Raw genomic sequence first — 23186 nt, 5'->3', positions numbered from 1 at the left:
TGAAAAAGCAATCAGGTTCTTAAAAGAAGAATTTTAATTAAAGAAAAAGTAAAAGAATCACCTCTGTAAAATCAGGATGGTAAATACTTTACAGGGTAATCAGATTCAAAATATAGAGAATCCCTCTTGGGAAAACCTTAAGTTACAAAAAGACACAAAAACAGGAATATACATTCCATCCAGCACAGCTTATTTTACCAGCCATTAAACAATAGGAAATCTAATGCATTTCTAGCTAGATTACTTACTAACTTAATGAAAAGGAGGACTTGTGGCACCTTAGAGACTAACAGATTTATTTGAGCATAAGCTTTCGTGAGCTACAGCTCACTTCATTGGATGCATTCAGTGGAAAATACAGTGGGGAGATTTATACATAGAGAACATGAAACAATGGGTGATACTGTACACACTGTAAGGAGAGTGATCACTTAAGATGAGCTATTACCAGCAGGAGAGCGGGGAAGGGCCAGGGGGGAGGGGAAGAAAACCTTTTGTAGTGATAATCAAGGTGGGCCATTTCCAGCAGTTGACAAGAACGTCTGAGGAACAGTGGGGGGTGGGGGTGGGGAAAAAAACACGGGGAAATAGTTTTACTTTGTGTAATGACCCATCCACTCCCAGTGTCTATTCAACTTAAGGAGTTCTGAAGAGCATTCCTGATCTGTTCCCGGCAAAAGCATCACACAGACAGACAGACCCCTTGTTCCCCCCCTCCAGCTTTGAAAGTAACTTGTCTCCTCATTGGTCATTTTGGTCAGGTGCCAGCGAGGTTATCTTAGCTTCTTAACCCTTTACAGGTGAAAGGGTTTTGCCTCTGGCCAGGAGGGATTTTATAGTTCTGTATACAGAAAGGTGGTTACCCTTCTCTTTATATTTATGACACGCACTCATACATTTCTCTATCTGTCCCTTAAAACTAACCAAGTTGTGTGCCTCCCACAACTCCTATTGGGGTCCTGCTTCAGAACTTCCTCCCTCTGATGGTTAGAAACCTCTTGCTAATTGGCAGCCTGAATTTGCACCTGGCTGGGTTAGTGGTCAGAGCAGGGAGGGGCAGGTGGCAGAACAGAGCAGCAGCCACAGAAGAATCGAAGTAAGAAGGACTGTGTGTGTAAAAACTCACCTGGCTGTGAGATCTCAGCCTCCTCCTCTCTCCGTCTCTGCTGTGAAGGGAGCTGGGTGAGAAGGGGCTGATATCTGCTCTCTGAGCCACTGGGTCCCTGGGACTTGGTCTCCGGAGTGGATGGGAGCAGCCAGATCTGGATTTGATCCCTGAATGATGTGCGGACACCCAGAGCATTGCCAGGGAGAGACCGCCCATACTTACACCCCCCCCACACACACATTGCCCCTGCACACACACAACCCCCCACACTTTCAGCACCTGTCACCCCCTTAGACAGGACTTGATGAGTCCACATTGAAAGCCCCCAGTGCCAGCCCCTTGGGCACATGGTGAATCCCAGCCAGTGGCTGGAAGTACTAAGGTAGTGCTCTGTCTTCTAGGAGAGCATAAGAACATAGGAACATAAGAATAGTCATACTGGGTCAGACCAAGGGTTCCTCAAGCCCAGTATCCTGTCCTCTGACAGTGGCCAGTGCCAGATGCCCCAAAGGGAATTAACAGACAGGTTATCAGCAACTCATCCATGCCCTGGCAATCATGCTTCTGGCGAAGAGAGGCTAGGGACACCATTCCAACCCATTTTGTTCCGATCTCCCCTGCCTGGATTACAGTTTTGGGCTTCCCATCTAGGATGTACCTTTCTATTTCCTCAGGAACACCCTGTAAGAACTGCTGCATTTGCATTAGGAAACACAGATCTTCCAGTAATTTAACACTTGCTCCTGATATCCAGGCACCCCAATTTTTTACAATGTGATAGGTGTGTAGGGAAAATGCCACTTTTGTTTTCCACCTTAGGGCTCTGAACTGCCGAACGGCATGCTCGGGTGTTAGCCCCATTTTAATTCTGGCCTGTTTTTAAAAAAGTTCATAGCTGTTCTTCAGCCATTTCAGCTGCCACCTCTACTAAAGGTCCACTGAGCTGCGGCCTCAGCTCTACCATGTATTGGTCTGCAGAGATGCTGTATCCAAGGCAGGCCCTTTCGAAATTTTCTAAGAAGGCCTCTGTATCATCACCTACCTTGTAGGTGGGGAATTTTTTGGAATGGGGAGCGGTACCTGGAGAAAGACTGTCAGGGTTATATGGTAGACCCAACTTAGCCCTTTCCAGATCTAAGTGTTTCAGCTCTAAATCCGTATCCAAGCGTTTCCCCTCTCTCCTCTTCTCCACTTCCAACTCCAAGCACTTTAATGCCATTTGTCTTTCATGTTCCTTCTGTCTCTCTTCAGCTTCCAAGCTCGCTAATTCCAGTTTTTTTTTGGACCTCACTTTCCGTCACCCTTGCTAGCCTTTTTGCCCTTAGCCTAGCCTAGTCTGAGAGCTAGAAAAAAAAAAACCAACCCAACAGCTTGTGAATTCCCTTGCTGTAACTTAACTACTCTGCCCTCCCGCAAAGAAAAAAAAAACCCTCCAGATGCTCTCAGCTTTAAAAAAAAAAAGTGTCCTTTAAAAAAAAAACCAACCTCCCTGGTTTTCAAGCAGACAAATAAAAAGTGTCCTTTTAAAATCCTGAGTTCTGTGCTTCTGGTTCAAAATGATCCCATTACGCTGCCACCATGTCAGGGTTCCTTCCCCACTCTGAACTCTGGGGTACAGATGTGGGGACCCACATGAAAGACCCCCTAAGCTTATTTCTATCAGCTTAGGTTAAAACTTCCCCATGATTTTTAGGACACTGAAGATCAATCAGGTTCTTAAAAGAAGAATTTTATTTAAAAAAAAGTAAAAGAATCACACCTGCAAAATTAGGATGGAAGATAATTTTACAGGGTACATAAAAAGATTTAAAACACAGAGGTATTCCACTCTGACTCTGCTTCCCAGTTACAAAACAGGAATGAAATTACCTCTTAGCATAGGGAAAGTTCACAAGCTAAAACAAAATATAATCTAACACATTTCCTTGCCCTTTACTTACAATTTTTGTAATCTTAGATTAATCATTTCAGGTATGGTTTTAGGAGATGTTTTACCTGCCTGGTCTCTCTCTCCATCCAGAGAGGGAACAACAAAAAGATCACAAACAAAACCTCCCCGCCCCACAAGATTTAAAGTATCTTTTTTCCTTATTGGTCCTTTTGGTCAGGTGCCAAACAGGTTATTTGAGCTTCTTAGGGTATGTCTACACTACCCGCCAGATTGGCAAGCAGGGATCGATCCAGTGGGGTCGATTTATCGTGTCTAGTCTAGACACGATAAATCTACCCCCAAGTGCTCTCCCGTTGACTCCTGTACTCCACCTCTGCGAGAGGTGCAGGCAGAGTCGACGGGGGAGCGGCAGCAGTCGACTCACTGCAGTGAAGACACCGTGGTGAGTAGGTCTAAGTATAGGTTTCAGAGTAACAGCCGAATTAGTCTGTATTCGCAAAAAGAAAAGGAGTACTTGTGGCACCTTAGAGACTAACCAATTTATTTGAGCATGAGATTTTGTGAGCTACAGCTCACTTCAGCTACGTTATTCATGTAGCTGAAGTTGCATAACTTAGATCGATTCCCCCTCCCCTCCAGTGTAGACCAAGCCTTAGCCCCTTACAGGTCAGAATTCAGTACAGCTGCTCAGGAGGGATTTTATGCTACCCCATAGTTCTATGTGTATGACAACGTGTTAGACTGAAACTGAAAGAATAAAGGAAAATGTGTTGGGCTCCTTTCGACTCCATTTCTCAATAAGTATAAGAACTACTTCAAATACTCACAGTTGGTCATTACACAGTAGAGCTGCCCCTTCCCCACGCCTCACCAATTGTTACCCCTAGTGTTCATGATAAGTATAGCTGCCCCATCCCCACCCCAACCCTCTGCTGCCCCTAGTGCCCATTATACAGTATAATGACCTTTTTCGCACCCCCACCGCCTTCTGCCCCAGTACCAAATATACAGTATTGCCTTCCCTTTCCCAACGCTAATTTCTGCTGCCCCAGTGCCCATAATATGGCATAGCTGCCCTTCCCCACCCCTCAGCCTCTGCTACCCCAGTGCCCATTGTACAATAAAGTCACTGCTTCCCCACCCCCGACCCTCTGCTTCCCCAGTGCCCCTTTGTCACCCCCACCTTCTGCTGCCCCTAGTGCCCATTATACAGTATAGCCTCCCCTTCCCTGCCCCCAACATCTGCTGCCCCTAGTGCCCATTATATGACATAGCCTCCCCTTCCCCGCCCTCAACTTCTGCTTCCCCTAGTGCACATTATACTGTATAGGTGCCCTTTCCCCACCTCCACCCTCTGCTGCCCCCTGTTGTTAGTGCTGGTAAATGTTGATAAGGCTGCTAAGTACTGCTGTTTCTGGTTCTGTGGAGGACGCAGCTTGCTGATTCATCAGACCTCAATGTTGTTCATAAAGAAAGACCACAGACTTGTTTCGGTGGCAAGGTACTCTACCAGATTTATTTTTGATGAAGCATGGTCCTAGTGCCCCATCTCAATGTTTACATGTGCGCTAACCCACGTGTACTTGCGACAATGGTACCGACTCAAGCAGCATACCAGGATGCTGTCCCCAAGACTAGCACAAAGATTGCCCTCCCATGACCTCCCCTTTTATACGTTGATACAAACATTGTGTATTACACTCGAGATGTTGTTAGTTACCACCCTTATCATTGTACAAAACATCCTTATCCATTATCCTGTCATCCCACCCTTGTTTTTATGAAGTGTTGGTGTGTTCCTGTGCTATCTCTCAGGAGTGTGTTTGCTTTTAAGTCAATTGTTTTCAGATGCTAATGGATTATGGAGCCAAAACCCCATGAAATTATGTAGTGGATGACTGATTGCTATTATTAGTTAGGCTTGGCAGAATTTGATTATATACAATTTTGATGGATAATATTGACCTTAATTTTAAGAATTTTTTCTATATTTTATCCGTTTACATTTTCAAAGTTGCACCAAGTTATTGAAGGATCAGACAATAATTATTTAATAATAGTAGATGCTTAGATTCAAAGGTTCAAGCTTTATAACTATCAGCATCATTTGTCAAAATATACAAGTAAATATTTGCCATGGACAGGTTATGGGCCTCCAGACTTCGTATTCAGAGCCAAAATCCTCAGTCACAAGACAGGAGTTAGGATATCAGGAGGTCAGAAGCAGGAGACAAACTGAAGATCAGAACCATGATTCCGGAGCCACAGTCAGGATCCCAGGACGTCCAAGTCAGGAGACAGACTGGAGGTCAGAATCGCAAAACAGATGCAGGAGTCACACTGAGGCAGGAGTAGGCAGTGCACAGTCCAAAACAGGGTGAAGTCCTATTGTTCAGAGAGCTTTTTGTTCCTGCTGTTGGCTTAAGTAGGGCAAGCAGGCCAATCAGCTGTTCCAGGACTCTGCCAATAGGACTGTAGGGGTGGAGCCTTAAACTGGGGCTGGCCTTCATGGGTCCCAGGCAAGCAAACACCAGCAGGCTGCCAGCTGGAGGGTTGGTGTGTGGCTGCTCCTATAAACCTTGCAGATCCAGGTTTTTGACCTGTGGAGCAATGCTATGTCCTTAAATTAAACTCTAATAAGTTTTCAAGCAGCATTTTTCTTACTTTGCCTATCTGTACATTTCAATTATTATCACTGGAAATATTTTTATCAGTTTTTACGTGCATGGCAAAATGGATTGTTGCCAATAAAAATCTAATCCTTCCAAGGCTATTGGCTAATCCATCCAAGCCAATTCAGCAGTACCCAGAAACCACAACAGAGCCCACTGCATAATGTACCCAGCATAGGTCCCCAGAAAGAATAAGGGACTTCCTAAGAGAAGATGGGATTGGCCTGGGATTTTGGAATTGAAGGGTGAAGGCTCTGCATTCATCCCTGTTCCTCTAGCTAGTATGTGGTGCCACTTATGATTAATACAGGAGGTAAATATTTCTAGCACCATTTTGTAGGGGGAAACTGAGGGACAGAGAGACAAAGGGACATAACAATGGTCAAACACACAAAGTCAGGAGTCCTCTTGGATTCCTTGCTGATGCTGGACTCTTGCATAACAACAGCCATGAGTAACACTCCCTGTCATCTCTAGTTGTCCAGGAGACTCTGTCACATGGTGACAGACAAAGACCTGGCCTCAGTCATTCACACTTTTGTCACTTCTTGGCTGGACTACAGTAATGCAATATACCCGGGCATGAAACATTCAGAGTTTAGGAAACTCCAGCTATTATAAAATGCTGCCGTGTGTCTCCTCAGCAATACAGGCCACCCTGCACACATAAGACCTATCCTCTGCTCTATACACTGGCTTCCCATAGAATTTCAACTTGAGCTCAAGGTCTCGGTCTTTATCTTCAAAGTGCTCCATGGCCTGGGCCCAGGACACTTGAATATGGTTTAACACTCTGGGACAAAGATGGTGGCCAACAACTGTGCTCCTCTGGCACAATGGAACTCTCAATACTAAGCTCTTGTCTACACTAATGCTACAAGTCAGTGAAAGTCCCCCACCTTACGAAGAGAGGGAAGAGCATCTTTGCGAGCAGGCTAGCTAACCTAGTGAGGAGGGCTTTAAACTAGGTTCACCGGGGGAAGGAGACCAAAGCCCTGAGGTAAGTGGGAAAGCGGGATACCGGGAGGAAGCACAGGCAGGAATGTCTGTGAGGGGAGGGCTCCTGCCTCATACTGAGAATGAGGGGTGATCAGCAGATTATCTCAAGTGCTTATATACGAATGCACAAAGCCTTGGAAACAAGCAGGGAGAACTGGAGGTCCTGGTGATGTCAAGGAATTATGACGTGATTGGAATAACAGAGACTTGGTGGGATAACTCACATGACTGGAGTACTGTCATGGATGGTTATAAACTGTTCAGGAAGGACAGGCAGGGCAGAAAAGGTGGGGGAGTAGCACTGTATGTAAGGGAGCAGTATGACTGCTCAGAGCTCCGGTACGATACTGCAGAAAAACCTGAGTTTCTCTGGATTAAGTTTAGAAGTGTGAGCAACAGGAGTGATGTAGTGGTGGGAGTCTGCTATAGACCACCGGACCAGGGGGATGAGGTGGATGAGGCTTTCTTCCGGCAGCTTGCAGAAGCTACTAGATCGCATGCCCTGGTTCTCATGGGTGACTTTAATTTTCCTGATATCTGCTGGGAGAGCAGTACAGCGGTGCATAGACAATCCAGGAAGTTTTTGGAAAGCGTAGGGGACAATTTCCTGGTGCAAGTGCTAGAGGAGCCAACTTGGGGGGAGCTTTTCTTGACCTGCTGCTCACAAACCAGGAAGAATTAGTGGGGGAAGCAAAAGTGGATGGGAACCTGGGAGGCAGTGACCATGAGTTGGTTGAGTTCAGAATCCTGACACAGGGAAGAAAGGTAAGCAGCAGGATACGGACCCTGGACTTCAGGAAAGCAGACTTCGACTCCCTCAGGGAACGGATGGGTAGGATCCCCTGGGGGACTAACATGAAGGGGAAAGGAGTCCAGGAGAGCTGGCTGTATTTCAAGGAATCCCTGTTGAGGTTACAGGGACAAACCATCCCGATGTGTCGAAAGAGTAATAAATATGGCAGGCGACCAGCTTGGCTTAACGGTGAAATCCTAGCAGATCTTAAGCATAAAAAAGAAGCTTACAAGAAGTGGAAGGTTGGACATATGACCAGGGAAGAGTATAAAAATATTGCTCGGGCATGTAGGAATGAAATTAGGAGGGCCAAATCGTACCTGGAGCTGCAGCTAGCGAGAGATGTTAAGAGTAACAAGAAGGGTTTCTTCAGGTATGTTGGAAACAAGAAGAAAGCCAAGGAAAGTGTGGGCCCCTTAATGAATGAGGGAGGCAACCTAGTGACGGAGGATGTGGAAAAAGCTAATGTACTCAATGATTTTTTTGCCTCTGTCTTCACGAACAAGGTCAGCTCCCAGACTGCTGTGCTGGGCATCACAACATGGAGAATAGATGGCCAGCCCTCTGTGGAGAAAGAGGTGGTTAGGGACTATTTAGAAAAACTGGACGTGCACAAGTCCATGGGGCCAGATGAGTTGCATCCGAGAGTGCTAAAGGAACTGGCGGCTGTGATTGCAGAGCCATTGGCCATTATCTTTGAAAACTCGTGGCGATCGGGGGAAGTCCCGGATGACTGGAAAAAGGCTAATGTAGTGCCAATCTTTAAAAAAGGGAAGAAGGAGGATCCTGGGAACTACAGGCCAGTCAGCCTCACTTCAGTCCCCGGAAAAATCATGGAGCAGGTCCTCAAAGAATCAATCCTGAAGCACTTACATGAGAGGAAAGTGATCAGGAACAGTCAGCAGGGATTCACCAAGGGAAGGTCATGCCTGACTAATCTAATCGCCTTCTATGATGAGATTACTGGTTCTGTGGATGAAGGGAAAGCAGTGGATGTATTGTATCTTGACTTTAGCAAAGCTTTTGACACGGTCTCCCACAGTATTCTTGTCAGCAAGTTAAGGAAGTATGGGCTGGATGAATGCACTATAAGGTGGGTAGAAAGTTGGCTAGATTGTCGGGCTCAACGGGTAGTGATCAATGGCTCCATGTCTAGTTGGCAGCCGGTGTCAAGTGGAGTGCCCCAGGGGTCGGTCCTGGGGCCGGTTTTGTTCAATATCTTCATAAATGATCTGGAGGATGGTGTGGATTGCACTCTCAGCAAATTTGTGGATGATACTAAACTAGGAGGAATGGTAGATACGCTGGAGGCAGGGATAGGATACAGAGGGACCTAGATAAATTGGAGGATTGGGCCAAAAGAAATCTGATGAGGTTCAATAAGGATAAGTGCAGGGTCCTGCACTTAGGACGGAAGAACCCAATGCACAGCTACAGAGTAGGGACCGAATGGCTAGGCAGCAGTTCTTCAGAAAAGGACCTAGGGGTGACAGTGGAAGAGAAGCTGGATATGAGCCAGCAGTGTGCTCTTGTTGCCAAGAAGGCCAATGGCATTTTGGGATGTATAAGTAGGGGCATAGCGAGCAGATTGAGGGACGTGATTGTCCCCCTCTATTTGACATTGGTGAGGCCTCATCTGGAGTACTGTGTCCAGTTTTTGGCCCCACACTACAAGAAGGATGTGGATAAATTGGAGAGAGTCCAGCGAAGGGCAACAAAAATGAATAGGGGTCTGGAACACATGAGTTATGAGGAGAGGCTGAGGGAACTGGGATTGTTTAGTCTGCAGAAGAGAAGAATGAGGGGGGATTTGATAGCTGCTTTCAACTACCTTAGAGGTGGTTCCAGAGAGGATGGTTCTAGACTATTCTCAGTGGTGGAAGAGGACAGGACAAGGAGTAATGGTCTCAAGTTGCAGTGGGGGAGGTTCAGGTTGGATATTAGGAAAAACTTTTTCACTAGGAGGGTGGTGAAACACTGGAATGCGTTGCCTAGGGAGGTGGTGGAATCTCCTTCCTTAGACGTTTTTAAGGTCAGGCTTGACAAAGCCCTGGCTGGGATGATTTAATTGGGTATGGGTCCTGCTTTTGAGCAGGGGGTTGGACTAGATGACCTCCTGAGGTCCCTTCCAACCCTGATATTCTATGATTCTATGATTCTATGAAAGTTATGCTACTTAAGTTGCATAAGTTACGTAACTTAAGTGGATGTAACTTACATCAGCTTAACACGGTATCTACACCACACTGTGTGTACGGGAGATGATCTCTCATTGACATAGCTTCTCCCTCTCATTAAGGTGGATTAATTAAGTCAATGGGAGGGCGCTCTCCCATTGACTTATCACGTCTACTCCAGACCCACTAAACTGACGCCACTGCACCAATTTAGCGTGTAATGTAAACAAGGCCGAAAAGTAAAACTCATCAGTGCAGTAGGTGATACTTTCTTCAGGGGGCCGGCTAAAGGCTGTGGAATGGACAGACCCAGGAACTAAAGACCATCACAAACCTCATCAACTTCTGCTCCAAGTTCAAAGCATGTTTGTTTGACTTTCTTAAACATAAACATGTAGCTACAAGCATATTTATATACTGTAAATAAATAAATAATAAAAGAAAAAAACCCCGAACCCTACCAAAACAAGACTGCACAGGTTTCTCCCTCTGGGGAGAAGATGAGAGAACCACACATGACAGATGTGTAAGTCACGTTGCTTACATCATGAGTGGAAAGCCCTCAGATATGGCCGTCATGAATGGGATATAAGAACCTATATAGAACAGAACAGAATAGAAGTTGCAGGCAGGAATCTCGATTCTTTTCCCTTTGATTAAACCATCCTGCAGCTGATGATAGAACCCAGGAGTACTGATTTAGACCACCCCCCCCAAAAGAAACCCCTCATCAGTAGACCCCCCATGCCCTCCTGGAACTAGGAATAGCTCACAGAAATCCTGATTCCCAGTTCATAGAATCATAGGTTCATAGAATTTTAAGGTTGGAAGAGACCTCAGGAGGTCACCTAGTACAATCCCCTGCACAAAGCAGGACCAACCCCAACTAAATCAAAGCAAGTGCTGCTTGTGCCTTAAGAATCTGCAAGCCTGCTTGTATCATCAGTCAGGGTGAGAAATTACTAATTCATATCCAGTCTTTCTAGTATTTTAGGCTTAGTTTGCAGTTTTGTTTATTTACTAGGTCATCTGCATTGATCTGTTTGCTATTGCTTATAATCACTTAAAATAGATCTTTTTGTAGTTAATAAACTTGTTTTATGTTTTACTCTAAGACAGTGTACCTTTGACTGAAGTGTTTGGGGAAAATCTCATCTTGGTTAACACAAGTGTGCATTGTCCTCTCCACATTGAGGGAGGGACAAACTGTTTATGAGCTTACAAATCCCTTTGCAATGCAAGACGGCATGATTTTGGGTTTATACTCCAGAGGGGGGGTGCATGCCTGAGGAGCTTGGAAATTGGCTGGTGTCTGCTGTTTACACTCAGGTAGGCCAGTTTGGGTTAGTGGCACCACCTGTTAAGTTGAATGATCACAGGGCCTGGGGGAGGCTGGCTGTGTCCCCAACACAGCTGTGTGTCTTAGGGAGGCACAGCAATTCCCACAGCTCCCAGACAGCACCCCAGGAATGACAACCCATCACAACACCAATCTGGGTGGGGTAGCAAGCCCTTTAGAGGACAGGATTAGAATTCAAAACAACCTTGACAAATTGGACAACTTGTCTGAAATCAACAAGATGAAATTCAATAAAGGAAGTGCTAAGTACTACACTTAGGAAGGGGGGAAAAAAACAAATGCAAAACTACAGAAATGGGAAAATGGATTAGGCAGTAGTACTGCTGAAAAGAATCTGGGTGTGATAGTGGATCACAAATTGAATATGACTCAACAAAATAATGCAGTTACAAAAAAGGCTAATATCTTTCCGGGGTGTATTAACAGGAGAGTCATGTGAAAGACGTGGGAAGCAATTGTCATGCTATATTTGGCACTGGGGAGGCCTTGGCTGGAGTACTGTGTCAAATTCTTGGTGCCGTGCTTTTTAGGACTGAAGGCCTGGCCTGACATAAGTAATTAAACATGGGAGAGGCCTCATTTCTTAGAAGACAGGAGTAGGGAGATAAATTGATTAGCAGGCTTAAAAAGGAATATCTGTGCTAAAAAAGAAAGTAAATGGTTCAGTAAGCTAAAAGACAAAATGTCTAAGATAGCCAAGATAAGAGGGAGAACACCCAGGAAGCCATTTATCATGAACAAGATAACAATGGACAGGATGAGTCAGGAAAGTAAAGAAGAGGTAAAGAGTAGTTTGAGCATGGAAAGTGCACGAGCAAAACATGCCATATAGAGATTGGTTCCTGCAAACTAACCAAGCTAATCCAAAAATATGTGATGCAATGTATAGTAATTACAATGTACTATGTAAATGTGAATGAAGGAAGAGGTTTGCTGTGCCACTTTGGATTTGTGGTACTCCCTATTCCCACCCTCTTTGCTTGAGTGTGATGGGCTCAACATGGCATTGCTGTATGCCAAATAAAGGAACCTGAGTGAGGAGACTGGAGTCAAACTGAGTTCTTGGGGAACTGAATGGAAAAGGTCTTGGGATAACCCCAACACACTTTAGGAAACGTGGATTAATTGGAGAAAGTCTGGAGGAGAGTAACAAAAATGATAAAAAGTTTAAAAAACCCTGACTTATGAGGAAAGGTTAAAAAACTGGGCATGATTGCTCTTGAGAAATGAAGACTGGGGAAGGGGGAGATCTGACAAAAGTCTTCAGATATGTTGAGGATGGTGATCAATTGTTCTTCATGTCCATTGAAGGTGGGACAAGAAGGAATGAGCTTGAGCTGTGGCAAGGGAGATTTAGGTCAGATGTTAGGAAAGCCTTTACAATTATAAGGATAATTAAGCCCTGGAACAGGCTTCTAAGTGAGGTTCTGGAATCTCCATCATTGGAGGTTTTTAAGAACAAGTTGGAAAAACACTTATCAGGGATGCTCTAGGTTTATTTCGTCCTCCTCAGAACAGGGGGCTGGTCTAGATGACCTCTTGGGGTCCCTTCCAGCCCTGCATTTCTAGAATTGTATTATTGTAATACTCTTAGCCCCCTTTCAAAATCCTAACATTACCTGTGCTGTTTGAGGAACAGGTTAGGGACTGAATTGTGACTTAGAGTACCAGTGTGGTATTTAGTTCCCTTCTTGCTCTGTGAAGGGACTAATCTGCACCAGTCCTATGCCTGGCCAATCCACAACAGTTTCTCTGTGCCAGTTAGCATTGTCTCTATGGAGGATGTTATCCCACCTTCGCTACAGTCCATGCTCTGGGTAGCTCATTCAGGGTAATAAAGGAGTATCTGACAGTCTCATAGTTCCCATGCACGCTCATGTAGCATGTGTCCCTGTTGTGCTCTCCACCAAATTGGACAGACTTGTCTCTTTTAATGTCTCCTACTTCAGCAGAACCCCCCTTAACACAGATGGTGTTTCACGACCCTTCTGGGAACCCCCCTAAACTGTGTCTATGTCATTCTGGTAAGGCGGCATGCGGACTTGTTACAAATGATAAACTGAGGCAAAGAAATATGAATTTACATGCTACCAGGCCCTATAGGGAGTTAGTGATGGAGCAGGGAATTGAAGTGATCTCTTCTGAGAGCCATCCTAGTGCATGACCCACAAGACCATTTTAGTTTTCCCACACTAAAAGAAGGAATCACATATCATTTTAGGTTTCTTGCATGAGTGATATTTTTTGTCTCCCTCATTTTGTGGCTTTGTTACCCACTGCATCCCATGCTTTGACTTGGGGAGGTACAAGATGTGCTACTGGAGTCAGCAATTAATGGAACTACCCCATACATCATTGCAAGTGGTGTGTGTGTGCATGTTTGAAATGCTCCATGGCCTTGCAGATGTTGTTAGTGCTGAGGAATGTTGTTAGGGCCACAAAATTGTTACGGCTGCTCAATGCTGCTGTTCTTGGAGCTCCAGTGTTGGTTGCAAGAGCAGAGGATGCAGCTTGCTGATTGAGCAGACCTCGATGTTACTCATAGAGACAGACCATGGGCTCAGTTTGGGGGTGAAAGAGTTCAGACAGGTTTATTATCAGCAGTGCACGGTACTCCACCCTGTCCGACGGGTCACAGGGATACTAACACATGTCTGCCCCTGACAAGGGAAAGGCTCAGTCAGGACACCAGGGGCCTGTCCCATTTGCTGATACAAAGTTGCCCCTCCTATAACTACTCCTTTTAGACCTTCATACAAACAAGTCAAGTATGACACTCCAGGTGTTGTTAGTTACCACCTTTATACCTGCTCGTTCAATAAAAACATCCTACTTCCTCATCCCTGATCCTGTCACACCATCCTTTTCTTACATGGGGTCGGTGTGTGTCTGTCATAAATATAAAGGGAAGGGTAAACCCCTTTGAAATCCCTCCTGGCCAAGGGAAAGCTCCTCTCACCTGTAAAGGGTTAAGAAGCTAAAGGTAACCTCGCTGGCACCTGATCAAAATGACCAATGAGGAGACAAGATACTTTCAAAAGCTGGGAGGAGGGAGAGAAACAAAGGGTCTGTGTCTGTCTGTATGCTGGTTTCTGCCAGGGATAGACCAGGAATGGAGCCTTAGAACTTTTAGTAAGTAATCTAGCTAGGTATGTGTTAGATTATGATTTCTTTAAATGGCTGAGAAAAGAATTGTGCTGAATAGAATAACTATTTCTGTCTGTGTATCTTTTTTGTAACTTAAGGTTTTGCCTAGAGGGGTTCTCTATGTTTTTGAATCTAATTACCCTGTAAGATATCTACCATCCTGATTTTACAGGGGGGATTTCTTTATTTCTATTTACTTCTATTTTTTATTAAAAGTCTTCTTGTAAAACACTGAATGCTTTTTCATTGTTCTCAGATCCAAGGGTTTGGGTCTGTAGTCACCTAGGCAAATTGGTGAGGCTTTTTACCAAACCTTGTCCAGGAAGTGGGGTGCAAGGTTTTGGGAAGTATTTTGGGGGGAAGGACGCGTCCAAACAGCTCTTCCCCAGTAACCAGTATTAGTTTGGTGGTGCTAGCGGCCAGTCCAAGGATAACGGGTGTAATATTTTGTACCTTGGGGAAGTTTTGACCTAAGCTGGTAAAGATAAGTTTAGGAGGTTTTTCATGCAGGTCCCCACATCTGTACCCTAGAGTTCAGAGTGGGGGAGGAACCTTGACAGTGTCCATGTGCCATCTCTTAGGAATGTGTTTCCATAGCTACCTGCGAGCTCTGGGTGTTCTTTTACCGTCAGGAATGTGCTTACTTGGTCAGCCAATACCTGGTATGTTACTGTTCTGCCATGACCAGGCCTACTCTGATTCACAGCCTTTGGTTCACATTGCTAGTTGTACGTGCTCCGGCAAGGCCAACAGCAGCATTTCCTGACCACGGCTTTAAAAAATATGCTGTGTGCTTCACTGCTTCCAACAATGGAAAACACTTTAAGATAGCAGTGTTGTTATCACATCAACCCTCAGCTCATTCAAATGCTGAGGCAAATACTTTCAATCTGATGGTTGTATTTCTGTCATGATGGGAAGATAAATAAAATCCATTGCAATGACTTGCAACTTTCCCAGAACATAAGAATGGCCACACTGGGTCAGACCAATGGTCCGTCTAGCCCGGTATCCTGTATTGTGACAGTGGCCAGATGCTCCAGAGGGAATGAACAGAATAAGCCAATTATTGACTGATCTATCCCCTGTCATCCAGTCCCAGCTTCTGGCAGTCAGAGTCTTAGGGACACCCAGAACATGGGGTTGTTTTCCTGATCATTTTGGCTAAAATTCACTAAAGGACCATTAACTTATCTTATTCTTTTCTGAACCCAATTACATTTGTGGCCTTCAAAACATCTCCCAGCAATGAGTTCCATAAGTTGACTGTGTGTTATGGGTAATGTTTGTTTTAGACCTGCTGCTTATTAATTTGGTTCAGTGACTCCTGGTTCATGTGTTATGTGAAGGGGGTAAATATTCATTTTCTCCACATCATTAATTACTTTATAGATCTCTATCATATTCCCTGTCAGTCATCTCTTTTGTAAGATGAACAGTTCCAGTCATTTTAATGTCTCCTCATAGAGAATTGTTGCCTTTTTCTGTACCTTTTCCAATTGTAATATATCTTTTTTGAGATGGGCTGACCATAAGTACATTCAAGGTTCAGGCACATCATCTATCTATATAGTGGCATTTTGATATTTTCTGTCTGACTTTCTATCCATTTCCTAATGGATCCTACCATTCTGTTAACTTTTTTGACTGAACGGTGTGTTGAGTAGATGTTTTCAGAGAACTATCCACAATGACTCCAAGATCTCTTTCCTGAGCAGTATCAGCTAATTTAGACTCCATTATTTTGTATGCATAGATGAGATTCTGTTTTACAATGTGCATTTGTTTGCATTTATCAACATTGAATTTCATCTGCCATTTTCTTACCCAGCCACCCAGTTTAATGAGATCCCTTTGAAACTCTTCATAGTCAGCTTTGGATGTAACTATCTTGAGTAATTTTGTATCATCTGCAAACTTTGTCATCTCACTGTTTACCTTTTTTTTCCAGATTATTTATGAATATGTTGCACTGCACTGGTTCCAGTACAGATCCTTGGGGTGCCCCATTATTTACCCTCTCTTCACTGTGAAAGCTGACAATGTATGCCAACCTTTTATTTCCTATCTTTTAATCAGTTACTGATCCATGAAAGGATTTTCCCTCTCATCCCATGTCTGCTTACTTTGCTTAAGAGCCTTTGATGTGGGACCCTTTGAAAGGCTTTCTGAATTTCCAAGGACACTATATCAACTGGGTCACCCTTTTCCATGTTTGTTTGACCCACTCACATAATTCAAATGAACTATAAGGCATGATTTTCCTTTTTTAAAAAATGTTTTCTTCCCCTGCAAATCAAGTTCATTTATATATGTCTGCGAATTCTATTCTTTACTATAGCTTCAACCAATTTTCCTGATACTGAAGTTAGGGTTTACAGGCCTGCAGTTCTCAGATTTGCCTCTGGACTTTTTTTTTTTTTTTTTTAAATAAAGAAAAGAACTGCATGGTATAAAAGCTCCATTGTGTCATCTAAAACTGTCACATTAAGATGAGAGACTTTCCTAACTCTTGTCATTTTATGTCTGAGAAGCTATATTGACTCGATGAGTTGTTTCTTTCCTCCTTCAATTACTTGTTTAATTTTTGTCAGTTAGATACAACAGTAGATAGATAGATGGATGTCAGGATAAATACATATATATAAACAATTGTGAAGGAAAATTTAATAGGCCTCAGACTTTGGTCAAGCCTGTCTAGGCCTTAGACAATGGTCAAGCTTGTTTCTGTGTATAAGGGGCAGGAGGGAAGGCAAAAGAAAAGTTTTAAGCAGAACAATTTGTAACAGACAGGCATGTTAAAGTGTAACCACAACAGTAGTGTTAGAAAGGATGTTAAACCACACAAGAAACACCTGTGAATAACAGGAAAACGCTTGTTTTTCTATACTCCAAATAAGGAAGCTTGTTTTGATAGATTTCTAACAAGGCAAAAGATCGATGCAAAAGTATGTGTAACCAGTTGTGGTTTTAAGCTATATAAGCTCCTGTATTTCTGTATTCAGCAGAGCAGCCCTGCCTGTCTCTCCTTGCAATGCGCATTGCTTGAAATAAAGGGCCTCAGGCTGGTTCTGATCCAAACACAACACGTGGACATTTTTTCCGCAACACAGTTATATTTCTCTTTATTTGTACTTTGAATTATGATGACATTTTGTTTATGGACAGTAGTTTCTCCAAGCATTGTCTAAGAACAGTCATTATTATGAAGATATATTTGCTCAACATTGGTCCCTCAGGGACATGATCACCTATGTAAATTTCTCAGTAACAAGAACCCAAAGGAAGTGTAATAATGATGCTTGGGATTTTTCAAAAAGGCCTAAGAGAAGTAGTTACCCCAATTCCATTAATAGACAATGGGATTTTTGCACCTAGTTCTCTCAGGCTCACTTAAAATCTCAGCCATAATTATTGCATCATTAATTTTACATATCAAAGAATCGAGGAATGTGGTCTGAGAACCAACTGCTAGTCATTTTTGCTATTAGGAGCTTTGACCCTGGGTGAGCTAGGGCTTTTCCTAGTCTATTGCCCAGGGGGATTTGATGTCTACATCACATCATCAGTGTCACATCTGACACTGATTGTTCTCTTTTTTTGGTGGTCTTAAAGAAAGTCTAGAACTAAATGAACCATGGGTAATTAATAAAGCTAGTTGGAATTTTTCTGCAGAAAATGCATTTTCCATAAAATTGATTTTTTTTTGCGGACAACTTCACTTTTGCTGATTTTTTTTTTTCTGTTTTCCATTAGAAAACTCAAAACAAAATATGCTATTCAGTGCAAATCAAAATGTTTTGATTTGTGGAAGTGAACGAAAAATGGTTTGTTTTGAATCTGCTAAAAATAAATTGATTTAACATTAACCTTTATTGAAGCAAGACAAATTTCAGACTGGAAATTAAGCATGCAATTTAAGAGTGAGAACAATTAACCCACAATTTAACAAAGGTTATGTTGAATTTTCCATCACTGGAATTTTAAAATCAAGCTCAGATTTATTACTTATTAAATATATGTTCCAGTTCAAAGAGAAATTATGTTTGGGGAAATAATGTCTTGTGTTATACAAGAGGTCAGACTAGATAATAACATTGGTCACAGCTGGCCTTGAAAGCCATGAACTGTATTTCCCTGTGGTTCCACTTGCCTGATGGGAGTTGTAATTCACGTGTCCATTCTCCCTTATATACCAGGGTCCTTGGCCTGACTACATTTCCCTTTGTGCACTCCTGCAGTCTGGCCAGGAATCCAAGCCCATAGCAAAGAAGGCAGGCATGAGATATTGCACTGGAATAAATTGTCTGAGGAGATTGTGAAATCTCTGTCAATATAAGGGATGGTCTAGATCATACTTAGCCATGCCTTGAGTGCAGGGGACTGACTAGAAGTCCTCTCAAGGTCCCTTCCAGTCCTGCCATTCTATGATTCTATGACTGGAGATATAAGTCCCATAAGACAGCATGAATCAGTAGGAAGATGTTATTCATATTGCAGTGACTTAAGACAAAACATTGCAGTTCTGGTCAAATTAAATGTTTCTTTTCTGTAACAATGAAATGTTTTGTCATTTCTGAATCAAAAATTGTGGGAACGTCTTGTCCACCTCCCTCCTCCCCACTCCCCAAAATGGCATTTTTTGAAGTATCAAAATATCAGAATTTCCCTATGTAGCAGCGAGACAGCCTGGAGCACTGGGCCTGGCACAAGATCTAAGGCCTGAACTAGAGGCTGGGAACCACGGTCAGGCCACATATTGAAGCAGATGCTTATAATTTCACTGTCCAGTACATGAACTTGGCAAAGTTGTTGCTCACGTTGCTAAAACATAGGTATTCCTAAGAATTATTAGGCATTAGATATTCATGTAAATATATTTCAGAAGGCTTGTACAGGTATGCTCCAATCTATTATAAGATAAGATGGTTTGACAGAACAAGGAAGAGGGATGTTGTGTCCAAGATGTAAGGAGCAAGTGAAGGTAACAAACAGATGTCATGAAACATGTAAAGTGGTATGTAAGCTGTGCATCCTAGTCATTTGACTCAGTCTATAAATGTTGGGGGAACCTCACCTTAACCCTTTGTGTGCCGAGGGGACAGCAGAGATTCCCAGGGCTGACTGAGCCGCTCCTTGTTACAGAGCACTCATTTTTCAATGTATTTGTGCAAGTTGTCAGAGTCATTAGGACTGCGCCTTCTGGGCAATAAACCTGGCCAAATGCCTTTGTCACCAAACTGTGCTTGTGGTCTTTCTCTATGTATGTTTCTTTCTCTATGTATCAGTGTCAAGCAGTTACTCCTTCACACTTAGAATAAAATATCACACATAAAAGAAGTATGGTTTATTGGTGAAGCATTTCAAGGTGCTCAGACTGCATGATATGAAATAAACCAAGAAAAATGAGACAACACATTAAATCAAAAATCAGGTAGGTAAATCACCACAGCAAATGTTCAAATTGTGTGTGCATTTATTTGGGAAAACTTTATACAAAAGGATTCAATTTTTTATCAATAGAGGGGTTTGTGAGAGGATAGCTAGATAATCACTGAGGCCCTTTTACAATATTCTGGCAGTGTACAAGAAAGTGAAAGTGGATGTAGTTGTAACTTACACTCACTTTTATACACCCAGTTTGGTATAAAGGCCCCTCGGCGTAAGCCAGAATCCAACCTCCAGCCCCTTATATTTACACTCTGTGCAGACTGCACTGCCTGCTGATTACTTTCTTTAAAGCATCCCTGAAGTCCTTGTTCCTCAGGCTGTAGATGATGGGGTTCAGAAGGGGGGTGATGATGGTGTAGAACACAGAGATAATCTTATTGAGCTCCGAAGGCAGGCTGGAGGTGGGGCGGACGTACATGAAGATCATGGTGCCATAGTAGATGGCCACCACGGCCAGGTGTGAGCCACAGGTGGAGAAGGTCTTCCTCTTCCCAGAGGAGGAGGGGATCTTTAGGATGGTGAGAATGATGAAGAGGTAAGACACTAGGGTCAGCAGCAGGCAGCTGATGAGGACCAGGAGGGAGAGAATGAATATGACAACCTCGGTAGTGGAGGTGTCTGAGCAGGCGAGCTTGAGCAATGGAGAGATATCACAGAAGAAGTGTTTAATCTGGTTGGAGCCACAGAAACTGAGCCTGGAGATTAGCAAGCAGGGTAAGAGACCTGTGAAGATGCCAGTCACCCAGGAGCCCATGGCCAGGCGGGTACAAGATGCATCACTCATGGCCACTGTGTAGTGTAATGGGTAACATATGGCAAGGTACCTGTCATAAGCCATCACTGCCAGGAGGAAGCACTCAGTGGCCCCCAGGAAGACAAAGCAATAGAGCTGTGCCATGCATCCAGCAAACGAGATGGTCTTCCTCTCTACCAGTAGGTTGGCCAACATCTTGGGCATGATGGTGCTGGTGTAGCAGATCTCCAGAAAGGAGAGGTTCTGGAGGAAGGAGTACATGGGCGAGTGGAGCTGGGGTTCCAGCCTCACCACTGAGATGATGACAATGTTCCCTGTGATAGTTAGGATGTAGATGACCAAGAACACAATGAAGAGCAGGGTCTGCCAGCCAGGAAGGCTATGGAACCCGAGCAGCCAGAACTCCACCAGTGTGGTGCTGTTGGTCATCTTCTTGGGAGAGCTAGAATTTGCCTGCAGATGGTAGAATCACCATCATCACCACCAACATAACAAACAACAATTACAGCTGGGATTCTCAAAGGAGCCTAAGGGAACACTATCATCATCACCACAAAAAGAAAAGGAGTACTTGTGGCACCTTAGAGACTAACCAATTTATTTGAGCATGAGCTTTCGTGAGCTACAGCTCACTTCATCAGATGTATGACATACATACATCTGATGAAGTGAGCTGTAGCTCACGAAAGCTCATGCTCAAATAAATTGGTTAGTCTCTAAGGTGCCACAAGTACTCCTTTTCTTTTTGCGAATACAGACTAACACGGCTGTTACTCTGAAACCTGTCATCACCACAGTGCTTCTACTTCCTTCCTTCCTTCCCTAGAACTCTCCATCCATTTAACATCTCATTTTTTTTCAAGGTAGTAATTAAATCAGATTTAATGTATTTCTTTTGGTACACATATTTCAGGTATCATGGAAAAGTTCATATTTAGACAATGAAATGCAAACATACACAAACATTCACACAAATGCTCACAAAAACTCTTGCATACACACACAGTTACTCAAACCTTCACACACACAAATACTCTGTGACACATGCATTAACAAACACACTTGCTTTTTCATACACATAAGTGCCCACCTAAGAAACAACACATATAAATACACCTCAGGCATCTCACAGCAATATATACAAAATCACACAAAATCTTACTCATACATGCACACTCTCTCACACACACATAAAGGAAGGACACATCCTCACAGTAATATTCACACATATAAACATGCACGCTAACACACACATACACCCTCACAATCCCATATTGACACAAACATACACTCACATTCACAAATGCTCTGCAAATTTCATTCTAGGATCTGAGAGTTATGAGGAATTTTTCTGCTCAGGCATTGTCTGAAGTAACAAAACGTCGTAATTGTACAGCTGATGTATAAAACAGAATAGATTTCCTCTCCTTTTATAGTTGTGTTGGCATTGAATATCTATCTATTAGTAAATATAATCAGCAAATACAATTCTGAATATGGACATTTGTTCAATAAGATCTATTTTTGCATAACCTTTTCCGTAACCATAACCACATTTTAAAGTGCTCATGGTTGAAAACTGCTCAGACCCAAGTATAGGACAGATTGTCCTAGTAACTTACTTGATTACCTTTGAGCAACAAATGAGGATATAATCCAAGAATCAGTAGTTCCCTCCAAATTAATCACATTTAGGATTGTGGTTGGACTCCAAACCACCTATTCTCATATTCTAAATCACATAGCAAAGAGAGTAGCTAGCATCCATCCACTGCTGATCAGTGTTTAGCTTTCTGGAGGCTGACACAGCCAAATAATGACTCTTAATTGGACTGTATCTTTATTTCAACCCTCGCTTGGCATCTCTGGGACCCAGTATCTGTAACCCCACTGGAATTCCTGAACCAGAGATACACAAAGCAAGACCCCAGCTGTTCTGTTTTAATGACTAAGGTGTTATCTAAAGCATGTAACATATCAGAGAAAGGGTGGAAATTCATATGGGGCCAGATACAAATGCCCAAATACATTGTCTTCAGCTGTTTTTGGATCAGGCTTAATTCAAGAACTTTTAGGGTCAGATTTTACATTGAAGAAGTCCAATTAGATCAATAGATAGATAGATGGATATGTATGGAGATTAGCCATTTACTCTTCTGTAGTCTGAACTTTGGGGTAGTGTAGCCATAGCCTTAATGTTTCATTAGCAATACGTGATGCAGCAGACAGGCAGAGCTGTAGGAAAGAGATCTTTATGAAGTGAGCTGAGTGGCCCCTATATTAGGCTGAGACTGTGGGTTCTGTTTGGAAGCAGCCTGGCACTGGGTTGCATTTCTAAGCCTCTGAATTCACATGGAACTAAATCCCTCCTGAAACCTGACCAAGTTTCTCCAGTTTCAGTCATCATACCACACGTAACTCAGGAAGCCTCTACTAATGATTCCTCAATGTCTGGTTCTCCTGTGAAAAGTGAATTTCTGCAATTGATGCTGTGGAGTTCTAAGCTTAGAACTCTGCAGTTTCACTTGCAGAAAGTCACTTCTCTTAGCTACTTCAGAGAAAACTTGCTTAGAATTTTTTTTTTAAAAGGCTGTTGATTCTGACACAAACTCCCTTCCCCTCCTCATACACGATCCCTAAAATCTCATTTTGGGATTTCATAGACTTTATGACCAAATAGACAGAAATGAACAGGCTCCTGCATATCTGGCTTTAACATTAGTGCTTGTCTGTAGACCACTGAAAATGACTTGACTACATTTCTTATGGGAAATCACAGGACAGTCCCAAACTATAACACACACACACCCCCGGTGCTTTAAAAGGGCTGATTA

At 43.2% G+C, this 23186-nt stretch overlaps 1 protein-coding gene across 1 annotated transcript; it reads right to left on the bottom strand.

Annotated features, from left to right (window-relative positions):
- Nucleotides 1-19842: 19842 nt before the first annotated feature.
- On the bottom strand, nucleotides 19843-20781 carry LOC140897052 (olfactory receptor 11L1). Its single transcript, XM_073309322.1, has one exon. It carries the CDS (start codon nucleotides 20779-20781, stop codon nucleotides 19843-19845), a length of 939 nt encoding a protein of 312 aa, XP_073165423.1.
- Nucleotides 20782-23186: the final 2405 nt, after the last annotated feature.

This window comes from Lepidochelys kempii, chromosome 13 (assembly GCF_965140285.1).
Source record: "Lepidochelys kempii isolate rLepKem1 chromosome 13, rLepKem1.hap1, whole genome shotgun sequence".
In the NCBI taxonomy this organism is placed as follows: domain Eukaryota; kingdom Metazoa; phylum Chordata; order Testudines; family Cheloniidae; genus Lepidochelys; species Lepidochelys kempii.
This window is presented reverse-complemented; position numbering and strand designations above follow the sequence as displayed.